The following is a 16,145-nucleotide window of genomic DNA, read 5'->3' on the forward strand; positions in this document are numbered from 1 at the left end:
TCTTTCTAATGTAAATATTTTCAGCAGTAGTGTCAAAGCCAATTAGAAAATAACATCTTTGCAATAGATGTGGAATAAAGAACATCCATTTATAAATTGTATTTCAGTAGCTCAGGATGCCCTAGAAGTGCTTCACAACCATTGAGCATTGTCACCTTTTCACATCAAAATTGCTCAAAGTACATAGATCACTGTCATATAGATCAAACAGAACAAACATTGAATTTGAATTTTAGATTTGGATTATTTAATCTGGACAATTTCTTTGTGGAATGGTCAGGATTTGGAATCAGAGGAGAGCGGAGCCAAAACTCAGAAAGAAAATTAACAATACTTTACTGCGTATGGAGTATTTCAAGTTGAATTATGTTAATTGGCCTGGATGAGGCAATGATGGATCAGAGATGAATGACCTTCCACATCCATCTGGTGATCTTGGAGTCTCTTCACAATCTCTCTTTATAACCATTCCCATCAGCGACCTCCAAAACCTCTAACTGCTGGATATACATTGCCCCCATTCCCTCTCTGTTGTGAAATGCTTTGATTTATTAAAATATGGGCCCAAGCAGTTAGATGTGTTTTGCCTCAGTACATGTGAATAGTACAGCTGGAAATTAGAGATCCCAATTCCAAATACAGTAAAAGGCAGTAGCAATGTGAGGGGTGTTATATCTGCTCTTTTATTTAAAAGGAACACTACAAAAAGTAGAAAACAGCTTTTGCACCAGGACTAAACACTCTTACAAATGCTTACGTATCACCCCAAAGCTGAATTACAACATTAAACAGCGCAGTCTCAAATACTGCTTCCTTCTTTTCAGGTCCACACTTCAGCAAAAGCTGATCAAAGCACCCAGATTACAACAAAACTAAGCATTTTTTTGTTTATACAAAATACAATATTTACTTTTCCGATACAGAACAGCGTACAACTATATATCACAGATGTATCTCAATACTAAAGATCCAACAAATAAGGCCATAATGGTTCAGAAACAAATATATCAAATAATCATTTTCTTTTCACAACTCACCCAATATTAATACAACGTGTAATAAAGATTATAATTACATACAAAAGCACAGAATTTTGTTTTGTCTTTCAAAACTATATGCAATTTTGAGTTACAAACTGGTACAACAAATATATTACAAGTGCCTCAATTAACTGCAAAATACATTAAACACATCACACACTACCTAGAAAAGGAGAAACCAAAATCCTACAAATCATTTTAATTTGATATTAAGCGTTAACAAGAGGCAATGGACTGCTCTGCCACTGGGCTCATCACGTTGGCCAGAATTCATTGCATTGGCACCACACAAGTGGTGAAAGTAGAATGGGTCCCGTTAACACCATGTCTACACACCACCTTCCCACCACGAACTTACCTTCAGATGGTTTGACAGAGGCACTTATCTTAGTTTGAGCCAGTATTCTTTAGACATTCTCTAACATACTAGAACTATGAGGCATCAGATAGGTTCTGCAATGCAGGAAGAAGTTGAGAGAATCACAACAGAGGTAATTAAAAGAGATTATCAATATTGAACTTCATAAAATCAGCTATTTCTGTTGAAAAAAGACAAACGCAGTGATGTCCATTTCTTGCACACCTACTCATAATTTGGATATTTATATGGTGCAGAATATTCCTCTAAATAAGAGTGGGTTGCTGCAGAGTAATGAAACATGCTTCAGTGTAGAACTTGCTTGTGTTTAGTGGTTTTCTATTGGAGTCAGATATACGAGAGGTGACATCTTTTTATACCATCTTTGAACACCTGGGCTAGGAATCTTTTGGGATTTGGTCCTGATTCACTGCTATAACTTTGCTGGTGGTGCATTGGAAACATCGTTTGTACTTCCAGCAAAGTTACATTGAGAGAAGGAGCAGCACCAAGGAAATCGCTGGCTCTGGTCTCTTACAGTCCTGTGCTTACAGGTGTTCGTCCCACAAATCTTAATTCTACCAGTTTTGTATGGTGGAGGGAACACCCCGTCGTTAGATCCGGTTGATAGGGGATGGACTGTGGCCATATAACGTATTAGGTGCGATCACAGTGAAACCCAGAGATTGGCTCATATCCCACCTTCTTGACTGAAAATGGATGAGGAAAGGTTCTTATACAATAATTATGAGCCTGGACGGTCAGAAAGAATCTGGCTACATATTTTAACATAATATTGGATTATTAAGCAAATATCAGCGGTGTACAAGACAGAAGCCGCAGCTAAAGTCTATTCCTATAATTCACAAAATTGACTTTTGGCCTAAATAAAAATTGAATGATGAATTAATCAGAGTCGACTATGCTCATTGTGGTTGTTCAGTAAAATACAGACTTTTACTTCAAGAGTTTTGACGTTGGTGCAGTACCACAGTGTTTACTTCTCCTGCTCTTGGTCTAGTCTAACAGCCCACCTAATTGCAAAATCGGTAAAATGCACGCACAACTTCAATACCAAAATAAAAACGAAAATACTTGAAATATTCAGCAGGACAGGCAGCATCTGTGGAGAGAGAAGCAGGGTTAATGGACCCAACTTTAAATCACTCAAAACCCATTCACATACACAGAGTTAAAATTGGGCCTATCAAATCTTCAGGTCAACAAATATTCATCTGACAGGCTGAGTATTTCCAGCATTTTATGCTCTGATTTCAGATTGCCAGCCCTGCTGTATTTTGTTTGCGTTCAATACAGAATTGTTTACAGCCATGGTGGGAGGGAGAGTTACACCTACTGACTGAGATGGTCTGCATTCAACTCACAAGAGGTGCACTTGTGCATACTCGACCGTAACAGTAACAAATTGAACTTTCTACTGACAGAGTCATTCCGTCTCTCTCTCCACAGATGCTGTCAGACCTGCTGAGATTGCCCAGTATTTCTGTTTTTGAATTTTTTATTTACCAGCTGAACAAGTGTGAACTGAGTCATCTGCAAAACCACTTTCTTATGCAAGATGCACAAGGGACAGTTGGTATTTGTACAACTGCACTCGGGTCGCCAAACGTACATTGACAGTTTGGAAGGAGTTCATCATTGAGACACAATTTCATTGGCAATTTTTTGAGAAATGTCACATTCAATTGTTGAATGGGGTTTAAGTTATACAATAGTTTTTAAAAAGAGCTACCGTTTTCCTCTGATTTTTTAATATGTTGACATGCAAACTTTTTTCTGACTTTTGAGTTCCTCTTCTCAAATAATTACCTGAACCCCGAACACGAGGCCTCCACTATCATACTCCACTCCATAATCAGCATAGTAACACTTAGCATGTCTTAACACAAGTATGTGAGCTGACTACTGCCTAGATCGCCCAAGATATGTAATTTATAAAGGGCTATTGAATTAAAATTAAAAAGTCAAATTCAGGAATTACCTGCATTTTATCTCATCAAAAGTTATTTTCAGCCATCCAGCCAAGTTCCACGACCAGTGATGCCCGGTCTTTGTTGCTCAGAGAGACCACAATGCTGCCCCCTCTCCCTTTCCAAGGAAAGCTAACCCAAATTGGGGAAATACATGCTTTAGGGAAAATATGAATTCAAGAAATGAACTTGCTTTTGCTAACTGCTAGTTGTTACTGGACAAAATGCGAAGTATGATGATCTATTGATGTAGTTATTTGGCAGTATTCTCGAATGCACTTCACTTAAAAGGCACACTCCGCATGCTCGCCTTTCCACAGGATAGGGGAAACCTCCAGACATTCTCTCACCATAAAGTTAAATGTGACATAAACGCCATTCTTATCAATGAAACATCTCTTGCACCATCACAAGTGAGACCACATTTAACATTCCAATCTGGAAAGCAAGCAGTTTCCTTTTTCTGTTCAAACATAGAATTCAATTTTGGGCAGTCACTGTGGGATTGATCTATTTGATTCCATAATCAGACGTCTAAACAACGGTTGCCAGGATACGCTGTTAACAAGGGTACAGAAACTGTAAAATCGATGGTTAGTTTGCACTGAGCATAAAAGAAAAGTACTCGCAAAAAATTAGACAAATAAAAGATAATTCTATTGACAAGTAATTTTGGAGCTTTCTAGACCCGTTATTTATAGTTGGGCTATAGTTTAATTCAACTTTTTTATTTGTACTACAAATGTTGAATAAGCCCAATCTCCCATTAAAATCCCTTTGTTCCTTTCAAGAGACTGTAAGAGGAAGTTAGTTATTCTGGAACTCGTGACAGGGCATCAGAAGCTGAGCTGTCTAGGGAATAAAGCAGAAGCAGAGGCACGACATACAAATATAGTTTCCTTATAAATACCTACAACCGTATCAGAAACAATTGATTCACAAGAAATTTCAGGATAAACAGGATTTGTAACTGGGAGCCTTCAATGGTCATATCAGACTGTGTCATACCGTGTGGAATATTCTGTATAGACCTCATCCATTAATGTAGCTACTTAATTTACACCTACTTTAATTATTTACTTGGAGAATCGAACTGCTGTATTCTATACATTTTATTGATTTATGAGAATCAGTGAATCATAGCAGAGCTAGAATTGTTTGTGCTCTCCCAACAGTCGGTGATTTAGTCATGGATTTGTTAAGGCATACAGACCAGTATCCATGTGTGAATATCAAGGTTTGGGCTCTGTTTGATTCCTTCTTGCAGTCAGATGTTCAGCATCTGCTCACCATCAAGGTTTGCCCATGAATAGTGACCATCTGGGTGAAGTATTGGAGGTCACCAGTACTGTGGCAATCGTGGGCTAGTTTCCCCACACAAAGAGTTACACCTGTATATACACTCAACAGCCTACATCTGCCAAGGAAAACTGACTTAACTTTTCCATTTCATTTTGCTGGTGATCAAGGAAGGTCGAATCAGTCCAGGGCAGAGTCTCCAGTTAGGAGGAGATCGTGGCACTAAAGGTTCTGACAGCGAGGAGATTACATTCATCAGAGTGAATTTTCTTAGCACTAGAATAATTTCCTCAGGAGCCAAGAGCCTCTCCGATAGTTCTATCAATGGAAATAATAATTAGCTGGTCTGGAGTTGGGGGGGGTGTTGCAGGTGGGACAGTTGCCGAAGGGAAATGAAGTCGACACTGAGAATAGTGGTCCAATCTCATTCTCAAAGGGGATGACCATTTATTAATTAACTTTACACAAGAAAGGCGGACTGGGTTACAGGTTGTGGGATGGCTGAAACTGACATCAATTGGTGGCAAAAGGAAGTGAAATGGCTGCTAGATTTGGGACTGCATCCTTAAGAGTTTGTCTCAGTCGGTACTTTACAGCTAGTTACTGCTCACCCACCCACATCAAAATGCTCAGACCTTTAAAGCATTTTAGTGGAAGGGAAATGTTTAAAAAGCAGGGAAATACTCTGACTGAATTCAACGCTAAAGCCAATCGACACTGAGGATTTATGATGAAAGGTGAAGAAGCTGTGTGAATATTAGAAGATCTGACAACCTCTCTACAACCATATGTCCACACAGAATGCAAGTCGATCGGTGCCTAAGAGGAGCACGGTCCAAGGAGTGTTCACAATGTTCTACTGGCGAGTCTATCCAACCTAGAGTGCTGTTCTTAACTTCCGAGTTCAAACTAACTCTCCTGCTCGCCTGAATTGTGTGGCGAATTTCAAGATCACTTTTCTGCATTTCAAAAATTAATGAATCCGCGTGCTAATTTCAAGGAAAAGCCTATCCAAAATGAGAAGACATCTACGACCAAATTTTTAAAAAGACAGCCATTGCCACGGACTGAAGGCAAGCTAACTTCAAATGCAATGCAGCAGCAACAAAATAAAGGTGCACATTTAGCCCAAGAAAGTAACCTGACAGAAAATAAACTACGCTCTTAAATAATTTTAATAATACCAAGACCTCAAAACAGAAACAACCACAAAAAGGACTTAAAGAAAATATTTAAAGTGTTGCAGGATTAAGGAAGTAATTAATTGATGATTAACCATTGCAAAATACCAGTTTAACAGTGAGATGTCCTAATGTTGGAAAACATCCTAATGTTGGAAAACAAACTGAAGCATAGGGTGTTATATACAGGAAGGGTTGGGGAAGACCTTCCAACACTACTTCAAGATGAAAAAGGTTTAAAGGAAAAGTAGATATTTCAGATTGTCAGCATACACAGAATTTTGCTTTTATTCAAATAAAGACTTCAAAACGGGAGCAGCCTTGTGGTTTGCATGTGCAATTTACATGAATGAGGGAGAATTTTTTATGGGTCTTCAAATGCTTCTTTTCAGGGATTTAGACTTCAAGCAGGATGTTGGACAAGTACTAGCTTATTGGATCACATAAAACTTCTTAGCATCTGCTCTTTATCATTGTTTCCTTTGTGGTTTTATGATTAAAGTGTGAATGTGTGGAAGAGAGGGAAATAAATATGTTTCCCACCTTCTTGATAGGATTCCTATTTCACCTGTGTGCTGGACTAGAATCCAGCACAGCTTTTTTGAACTTTGATGCTGGTGGTAGGGATCCTATTGTGAAATAAGTTGGCCACTCTCAGCCTGTTCAATGGAAATGGGTCCAAAGCTTGAAAATTTCCAGAAGTGGACACACATTCTTCATCTCAAAAAGAGGCCAGTCTTCATGATGGATGGTGGAGGAAAAGTGGAGAATGTTATACATCTACAAGGTCCTGCTTCCATGATAGAAACAGGTTTTGTTAAGCAAGATCACTGCTTTACAACTAATCCGCGATAAATCTCAAGCATGTGGTCTTATAAACGGTCTTAAAAGTGAAGATATTTTCCATTTCCCAGGACTGGAAACCTGTACCTTGGTGAATACAGACATTCTCTCTCTCTCCCACCTTTCACATCAATTGAAGAGAAAAACAGGCTGTCCGGCTATGACCTAATAAGAGGAATTGGCAGATGAACGGGTAACATTGGCCGGAATTCTCCGGTCGTTGCGATTCTCTTTTCCTGCTGGCAGCACACCCTGTCCCGCAGGTTTCCCGGCAGCGTGGGGGTGGTTACAATGGGAGATCCCAACGACAAGCAGCAGGAAATTAGAATCCTGCCGTGCGACTGAGATACATGCGGCTGGGGGATTGAAGAATCCCGCCCATTGTGTCAGGGATTGGAAAAATGATCATGTGTCAAAGGATAGGATACCAGACAGCTGAAAACAGAAGAATATGATACCAACATCAGCTGTGGTGTAGATATGATTTGCTGGGTGGGCTTCAAAGTTCCTGCTCTTGGCAATCCAGAAATCAGAGCCTTCAATACTCTCAACAGGCCCATCTGTCTATTTCCACCTGGCCCACAATCCTCAATTGTAATTCATTATGTACAATTATAATCAGAAACTTTCAAGTTAAACATTGTCCCTGAGTACTAAAAATTACTGTCATGCAGGTTTGTGCCACAGTTTAACAGAAAGTTTCTAATTCAATTTGTTTCCTTTCATTGAGTCGGGCCACAGTTGTCACATCCTGTACGCCTGAAAATCATGCCACTGATCTAAATGATCATCATGTATGCTAAACGGAAAATTCTCTATTGCGAAAGGTTCACGTAAAAAGTGGAGAGTGAACCTGTTTGATTGCACTTAAAAAGAGAAAAAAAACATGCATAAAATAAAACAATTAACTCTGATACATATGGAATAAGCCAGTCAAGCTTTCTCGAATGTTGCCTCATTTGAGTTTGTACAGAAATAAAAAACACATAAATAATTAGTCGCAAGAGATTTATGGGGATATTACTTCTGAACGTATTAGCAGAAAGTTAAATGGCCAAATTGTTAACCCAATTATCTTTGAGAATTTTGTCTTTAGGCCAAGACAGGAATCCCATGTTGAAACTTCAATGTGTCCACATGGGCTTCTTCAGATATGATGAAGCGATGGAAAAATGTAGTCAAGTAATCTTGTATTTATGAGAGAGCCATCATCCTGAATTACATCATCAGATTGAAAGAAGCCAATAAGATTTACCCTTGAGCTTTGGAAAGAACACTGTAATCCAGACGCAAAAATTAAACCATGGCACTAAGTAATTTCTCAGCTCATCCACAAGATAAATTAGAAGCAAGTTCACTTGGGGTATATCTGCTTTCTGAAAATAAATGTGCTCATGGAAAAAATAAAATAAAATAAACTTTTTAAAAGTTCCATTAAAAATTTAAGAAAATGTTCTGGTCATTTCCTTATACTGCCAAACAATTGTTTACACCAAAGAATTACCTGTCATTTCTACCTTATTGCACCTCTCTTTCATTAATTTAGGGAAACTCCAGTCACTTTACCACTCACCAACCTTTACATCCACTTTCACCCTCAAGGTTTCTGCTTTTGAGAAAAAAATTAAGTCAGCACTGCAGAATGCAAAAGCCTCTGGTTTAAAATCCAGGAATAAAATACCAAAACAACATTTGATTTATTCTGGCACTGTGTACCACCTGTCCTGCCAAGAATAGCCCTCCAAGTAAAAATAAAAATAACAAGGCTACTGGGGTTGACATTCTTCAGGTAGATTTTCTACAACCAATTAAACACAAGGCTATAAAGGAATAGGTCACCTGCTATCATGCAGTTTAAAAAAAAGAGAAAGACTTGTGAAAGATAATTAAGTATGTTGGTGATATAGTTTACCAACATTATCAGAAATGAAATTAATAACTCATGTTTTGTTTTTCTAAAATTGCTTATGGGCACTGATAAAATTGGCTGTGTTTATTATTGGATTGAAAGCGGCTCGAAAAATTTGCTTTTTGAGTTGTTTTCCCGAAGGATCCTTTTAAGAAAAGGCTGACCAACAAAATTTGATGCAAAACTATGTTTATATGAGCCACCTTTACTCTGCCAGACCTAATATAAGAGAGCAAATTAATCTTCATAGAATTAGTCATGTATTTACTGCTTCAGAATTTTGCACTTGATTGACCAAGCTGACAGTCGCAGCACTGTACGATCTAGAAGCATAAACGAATCACTGTGAATGATTTCAGAATTAGCAGATGTGTTGCTTCTACTGCAAGACCATTGCTAAGTTCCGACACAAATCAGGCATGGGTGTTTAGCACTGCATCAACTGGGTCATTTCACACAAAGCTTTGGCTCAGATTAATAACAATCCTGCAGAACTGGCAAGAACTAATTGCAGGGGCTTCCAATTTCACAGCTGCACATATTTTAGATTTGCCTGGAAATTTCCAATGCTGTTTTGTATTACGGGGCTGGAAATAGTACAGTGCTTCATAATTATCAGCAGGGTCAATAAGATTGACTTTGAAGAGAGACTTTGGGCATAATGTTAACTTTTGGCACTATTAGATGGAAGAGTATGTAATGGATTGACAATTTACATTTTTATTAAAGCCAATGAAAACTATATCAGGTGGGGTGTCTAACTGGGTGGCCAATCCAATTGTGCTCATGTACACCATTGCTGAAAGTTAGAGGTAGCCCCTTCATTTCAAGGCCGAGTTAGAGTTATCCTGCTAAACTACCACTCCTGTTGCCAAGTTCCAGCCATCTATTGCAAACTATGCGAAGATAAATTCAATACATAGTGTTATTTTTTTATGAATGACTCCACTGCAACACGAGTTATTAACTTTGAGTACAGAAAATAGATGACAGCAGAGTATAATGATAGTCACATTAATTAGTTGTGGGGATAAGAGTGGCCCAGGGAAATAGATCTTATGGTACAGGTAGCAAGCTTACAGGTTGGAAATTCATAGTTCTTATCCTGTTGAATCGCTAAGCTCAAAGGGGAAACCACCTTATAAGGGGCATTTTGCTCAAAGTACTCTTTCTTTTAATAGGCGAAAATGATCAACACCGCAAATTTGATTTCGTTCAACATTTTTTTCTCCCTAGTGTGGAGTTTCCATGTCAATGACAGAGAATTACTCCAAGCATCCAGTAATGTTTACATTAGATACAGCATGGGATGGCCAGCCCAGCACAGCCCTGCTAAAGCAGTGACTCACGCTGGACTGAAATAGTGCCTCTGATGTCTTTAATGGAGTCCCTCAAGTATCCATGAGTGGATCCCTTCTACTGACATCACTAGACAGTAGCACAGCATTAAGGGAGATTGTGTATGCTGGGAGGTGAATGGACGTCTAAGTGGAATCAAGTAAGTTTGAGGTAGGTTTATTTCCTTCTGTAGAAAGTGGAGATCCTTTGGATAAAAGGTAACGCTCTTGAGAACACGAGCCACTTTTTGCAAATGCTCTAATTATTTAATCTTAACTATGAACAGGTGAAAAGACAAGAAAATAGTCAGGTCGCTCAAAGCTTGCCCTCCACAACTATTAGTAACGATTACTGCCAGAGGATTAGGAAAAAAAGAAAGCTTTGATGCCAGTTGTTGGACCTCCTCGGGCCAGACATATTGCAGGGACTAATTCATCAGAGTACAATTAGAGCACAGCATTGCATCTTACTTCAGAAATCAAAAACAGCTTAGTTTAGAGAGTCAACTGCCCACACCATTAGTTGGTAAATACTTTAATGTCCTCGATCATTTTGTGTAGATTTTAAAGGTTAAAAATAAATCCTCAACACAACTTGTAATAAACTGTGCTGGTAACAGCTGATCAAGGCACATGTCACAGCTTCCTTGCTTATCCTGACATTTTCTGTTGGCTGAAGCATCACCATTATGGCTAATGATTTGCACTTCAAAGGACTGATCTAGACACACTGAACAATGAGGGCATCGGGACTACTGGGAAACTCCTGCACAATTGAACCTGGGACCAAGATCATACTGTGCACGAGTGGCTTTGGTGTTATCTTCTCCTAATCGGCCTATTTCGCTGTATGGCCTATTGTGCATCCTTACCTTGCCCGCCAAACATATCACATCACTTCCTTTCTTTCCTGACTAGCAGCCAACTTTGATTTACTTTTGTTTCAGAATTAGTCTTCACAGTTCTACTTCGGACCAGGTGAAAATCCAATTTTGGTGAGCTAAAAAGCAAGCAACTTCGTTTAATGGTTGGAAAAGCTACTAAGACTTCGGAAACAAATTATTGGATAGCTCTTTGGGAACCATTGCACTCTTTTTGCATCCAAATATAAAAAAATATAAAGTGATTCAAAGAACTGCAGATTATTCTATTCAGCAGTTCTTGCTCCTTACAGATTACATGGTTGTAGCGCTAAAGCTCTAGACTCACAAATAGGAAATCCTAACCTAAATTCATACTCTGGTTTTCACTTTGAAATTTCTGTAAGGCAACAAAAACTAATTCTGGATGACGACCGCTCATTTAATAGACGGAAATCAGAACAAGGGGAGTTGAAAAATAAAGGCAAAGCCAGTTAATGATCAATGGGTAGTGACAGTACAGGCTTTGATGGAAGGTTATGTGAAAGGTCTGCAAAGTGAAAATGTTGACTGATTACTATCCAGTGACGCCTCCTTATAAAATGTGCATTTATACACATTGGGTCAAGACCGAATCAGGTTCAACTGCAATGCCACACATGGTCAAGCAGCCTGTTGTCACTCACTGTCAAGGCACATTCATGGAGAATGACCATGTGGGTGAGACACCACAGCATCACCAGCATTGACTGTGTTCCAGCCCGAGTCAGTATTTTTAGCAGAGGGCAGAAACTGAAAAAACAAATAGAAAAAAAATATATAATCTTGTAGTATTTTGTGTTTTGGGTCCCAATAGGCAGGGGTTATTTACTATGCGCTTTCAATGGTGAGTTGGATAGAGCTTGGTATTAGCTAAGGGATTCCAATCTTCCTCAAAGACGAGGGGTAGGATTTTCCGATCCCGCTGAAAGTCAATGGACTTTTGACTGGGCCGCCGAATTTCCCAAGATGGGTCCCACCACGATGGGTTAAAAAATGAACGCATGGAAGCCAGAACAATAAGAAACTCAAAATTCCTTGCAATACAGTTTCTCTTGTTAACAGTGTTTCCTAGACCACTGGGATGTTCGTAATTTTGGTAATTACAGGAGGCTGCGATACCTGATGAATCAGCACATCGCGCTTTTACAATTCATCCACAACAAGAAAATTGATACTGGAACCAGCTTTGGCCTGGCACAGATGAACTGTGAAAAATCAACGCAAGCTTTGATTTGTGGTGCGGAATTATGGTTCTTCCTTTTTGATTGTGTTTTGTTAAGATGGAGCTAAAAAAATCAGCAAGTAGATTGAAAAGCTTAAAGTTTTGCTAATAAATGAAGAGAGTACTGCTGGCCTGATCCAGTCATCTTTAACAATTTCAATGCAACATGCAGCCTGAGGAAATAATAGTGTTGGATCGGGCTTTCACAATGATTGTCTACAATTTCATAATTCATTAACTTGCAAAACTTGGCAGGTCCAGTAGAGCAAAGATTATCAGGACTGTGGCAGAGAAGGTTATAGGATATCTAATGTTCTGTCCCTTTCACTGCAACATTTTAGTGGGACATCCGTGTAGAACAGAACAAGGGTAATGAATCCGAACTTCAATCGGAAGCAGAAACTCAAAATTCCATTAAATATTGCATAACACCATCAATAACTAAATTAAGTCTACAAATCATACAGGAAGATGTAACAGTTCCTGAATCTTACGTCAACAGACCAGCAAAATAGAATGAGTTGAATTATCCTTTTCACCAATCAAATCATATCACTGATGAAGATACAATAGGTTTGCATCCTAATACGATTATTCCTGTTGTCTAGCAATCCTGTTTTCATTCCTATCAGGTTTTATAGTGGATAAAAAATTCCTATAAAAGCTTACTTTGCAATCTGCATAACTAACACGTTCAGTGAGCTCACCCACTATTTTCTCGCCCTATCAGAGATTCCAGGTTCAGCTCCTAGAGATTGCAAGTTTATTATACAATAAGGAAAAGCTTTTGATTTTCAGAACTCAATTCTCGCATATTCTTGACTTGCAATAATTTCTGCCAGTCCTGATAATGTGTGTCTTACTGTATTTAATAACACCCCTGCTTTTATACTTTGATAAAAAGAGAGCAGTTTCTTACTAGTTGAGATATTTCAGGAAAGTAACCGCTCGAGTGATTTGGCATGAAAGACTAAGAATAGAAAATGAGTGTGCATCTTTCAGTCAGAATTTCCTATATTTCAAGATAGTGCCTTATTGTGCTCCGTTTAACCGGTCAATTCTTCAAGCCCATGACAGTTATTAGGGTCACCCTAAGAGGAACACAGAGTCAAAGGAGAAAGCAGTGACATGAAAAAAATTATCATATTTGTTGGCTTTGACTTGAAATTAAAGTTCATTCCATGCGCAGTAGAGGTAAATCCACCATCCAAATGGTTAGTAATTTATCTCAGCGAAAGTCAAATAGAAATAACCCACAATGGGAGGTCCGTCTTTCTTTTACACACACCACAAAATACTGCGTGGCTTTTCAAAATGCATCCAATAAATATGTTTAACTTTTAAAACAAACTACCGTATTAAAAACAGCCCATACAATAAACACAGAAACTCCTCCAAGATCGGCTTACAAGAGGTTTATTAGTGTGAAAATACCGTCATATTTGTTAATCTAGGATGAGTTACCTTTGATTCAGTTCATCTCTACGTCCCCAGTTAAACCTGTACGTTCCTGGCAGTAGGTTAACTGCTGCTGAAGCAGTTTCTGTGATCAGTCAGCTGCATTTCTTTAAAATTTGAATATTTAAAATAACATGTCTAATCTGACCCCATAGTCTAGTAGGTCCCACAGTTTAGTTTGGCTAAAGTGTGCATCGGAGGTGCAAGTACCTAACACACTTGTTCCTATACTTATACAGTGTTTAGTAGTGCACTTATAAACTGACTTCATTTAATTTGAAAGAATTCCAGTATTTTGTTAGAAATCCTATTGGGAATTTTAATTTCTCCTTTCATTTTATTCCAGTGGCAGAAAACAATACTCACTGACATATTGTTCTTGTTCGGGAAAATAAAAGTAAATGTAGCTAAATGAAATGAGATTGTGGTGTTTGGGCAATAGTTAACAGTTCTATTTGGCTCGACGGTTTTCAAAGAAAGAACGTAAGCAGCAAGTTGCAAAAGATGCAGCATGATACTAAGCTGGGTACAGCTTCAGTTTCTATATATTCTGTGAGCGGAGTGCCTTTAAACTTTGTAGCTGTGGAAAGAGATTTGTTTGCCAGTGTGCTCTCCTCTTATGCCCAATTTTATGAAATAAATTTCTTCTTTTATTTCTTAATACAACTCATATAAATAAATGTTGAACTAAAATAATTTTGGTAGATGTTTTGAGATTCGTGATAACTATAGACAGTGTCTTTTCAATGCAATGGCATTAAATGCCGTGGGTGGTGAGTGAGCTGTGTTAAATTCAAGTGAAAGCTTTTCTCTTTTTGTCCTACATTTTCTTCTCAGTTGGTTGGTGGCGCTTGTACGAACACTCCCCTCGAATCAGTCCGTGGCAGTTTGGCTGGTGGCTCCATGGGATCTGTCACTAATGTGGGTTCATTGTCCATTGGAATTTCTTGTTGACTGTCATCATCACTTTCTTCTTCTTCCTCCTCCTCATCTGATTTAAAAGTGGTTTAAAAGGAAAAATAATGCAAATTCAGGCTCACCACACTCAAATAAATAATTTGACCCTTCCTCCATAAAATTGATTTCCTTCATTCAGGACACTTGACTGCCAATCTTCCTGATCGCTTGGCTCACACATTGATAACCTTGCATGCTGACTGACCAGAAAAGCTTCACTGGAATCATCTATTACAACCTACTATTTGGAAACCTCAAGAGGCATCAGAGCAAAGAATCTTGAAGTGGGGGCCTCAGACAGGCATTAGATTCTCTATTTGCTTATGCAAAGTGAAGAGAATTGGTACAGGGAACATGAAAAATGTTTTGCATTGGATTACAAAGAGGAGAATGAAACAACATGATTGGCAAGCCTCAAAGTAAATACTATTTAAGGAATATTTACTTTGCATACAGTTGTTAGCTTAAGAGATGGGCCCAATGATATCAACATAAACTTGGTTGAAGTAATTCAAAAATTATATTCCTGAATGAATAACAAGTATTTCTGGAGGAGGAATCTTGTAAGGGGTCTAGTTTGAGGCTATGGTGATGGCAGCATTGCCAATGGCTCCGAGTAGGTATTCAGGGTATTCAGTCCACGGTGAAGATATGGAATCAGCTGAGGAGGCATTTTAGGGTGGAAGGGATGTCGGTGCTAACACCGCTGTGCGAGAATCATAGGTTTGAGCCCGGGAGGGGGGGAGGGGGGTGTGTGGATAGTGTATACAGGTGGTGGAGGGAAGTGGGGCTGGTCAAGGTAAGGGATTTGTATTTGGAGGAAGGGTTTGCCAGTCTGGAGGAGCTAAGGGAGAGGGTAGTGCTGCCGAGGGGCAGTGAGTTCAGGTATCTACAGGTTAGGGACTTTGCACGAAAGGTCTGGGAGGGGTTCCCTAGATTGCCGGGATACACCCTGCTGGAGCAACTCATGCTTCCGGATGTGGAATGGGAGGGAAGAATTGGTGATATATATAAGTGGCTGGGGGAGCAGGGAGGCGAGCGTGTGGTGAAGATCAAGGAGAAATGGGAAGCCGAATTGGGAATGGAGATCAATTGGGGAGTATGGAGTGAGGCACTGCGAAGGGTAAACGGGACCTCCTCTTGTGCAAGGATGAGCCTGATACAGTTTAAGGTGGTGCACAGGGTGCATATGACTCGGGCGAGAATGAGTGGGTTCTTGCAGGGGGTAGCAGATGAGTGTGAGAGGTGTGGGCGGGGGCCAGCGAATCATGCGCACATGTTTTGGGGTTGTGAAAAATTGGGAAGATTCTGGGCGGGAGTGTTCGCGGTCTTAGCCAGGATAGTGGAGGAGGGAATAGACCAGGACCCTGTGGTGGCGATATTTGGGGTTTCAGAGAAGCCGGAGCTCACGGAGAGGAGGAAAGCCGATGTCATGGCCTTCGCCTCTCTGATTGCATGGCGACGAATTTTGCTGGAATGGCGGTCGGCATCCCCACCGGGGGTAGCAGCACGGTTGGGTGACCTGTATGACTTCCTGCGGTTAGAGAAGATAAAGTATGAGTTAAGCGGCTCAGCAGGTGAGTTTGAGAAAAGGTGGGGGATGTTTGTGACCGTGTTTGAGGAGCTGTTCGTCGCAGGGGGGTGGGTA

General features: G+C 39.5%; 1 protein-coding gene across 10 annotated transcripts in view; it reads right to left on the minus strand.

Annotated features, from left to right (window-relative positions):
• Positions 1-664: 664 nt before the first annotated feature.
• rfx1a (regulatory factor X, 1a (influences HLA class II expression)) overlaps positions 665-16,145 on the minus strand; it is a 182,580-nt gene continuing 167,099 nt past the window's right edge. For all 10 annotated transcript variants that reach the window (XM_072491095.1, XM_072491092.1, XM_072491099.1 and 7 more), the window contains one exon: positions 665-14,531. In XM_072491095.1, coding sequence (XP_072347196.1) covers positions 14,374-14,531 — 158 coding nt within the window. In that variant the 3' untranslated portion in view covers positions 665-14,373. The remainder of the gene's footprint in view (positions 14,532-16,145) is intronic.

Source organism: Scyliorhinus torazame, chromosome 27 (genome assembly GCF_047496885.1).
Source record: "Scyliorhinus torazame isolate Kashiwa2021f chromosome 27, sScyTor2.1, whole genome shotgun sequence".
Taxonomy (NCBI): Eukaryota; Metazoa; Chordata; class Chondrichthyes; order Carcharhiniformes; family Scyliorhinidae; genus Scyliorhinus; species Scyliorhinus torazame.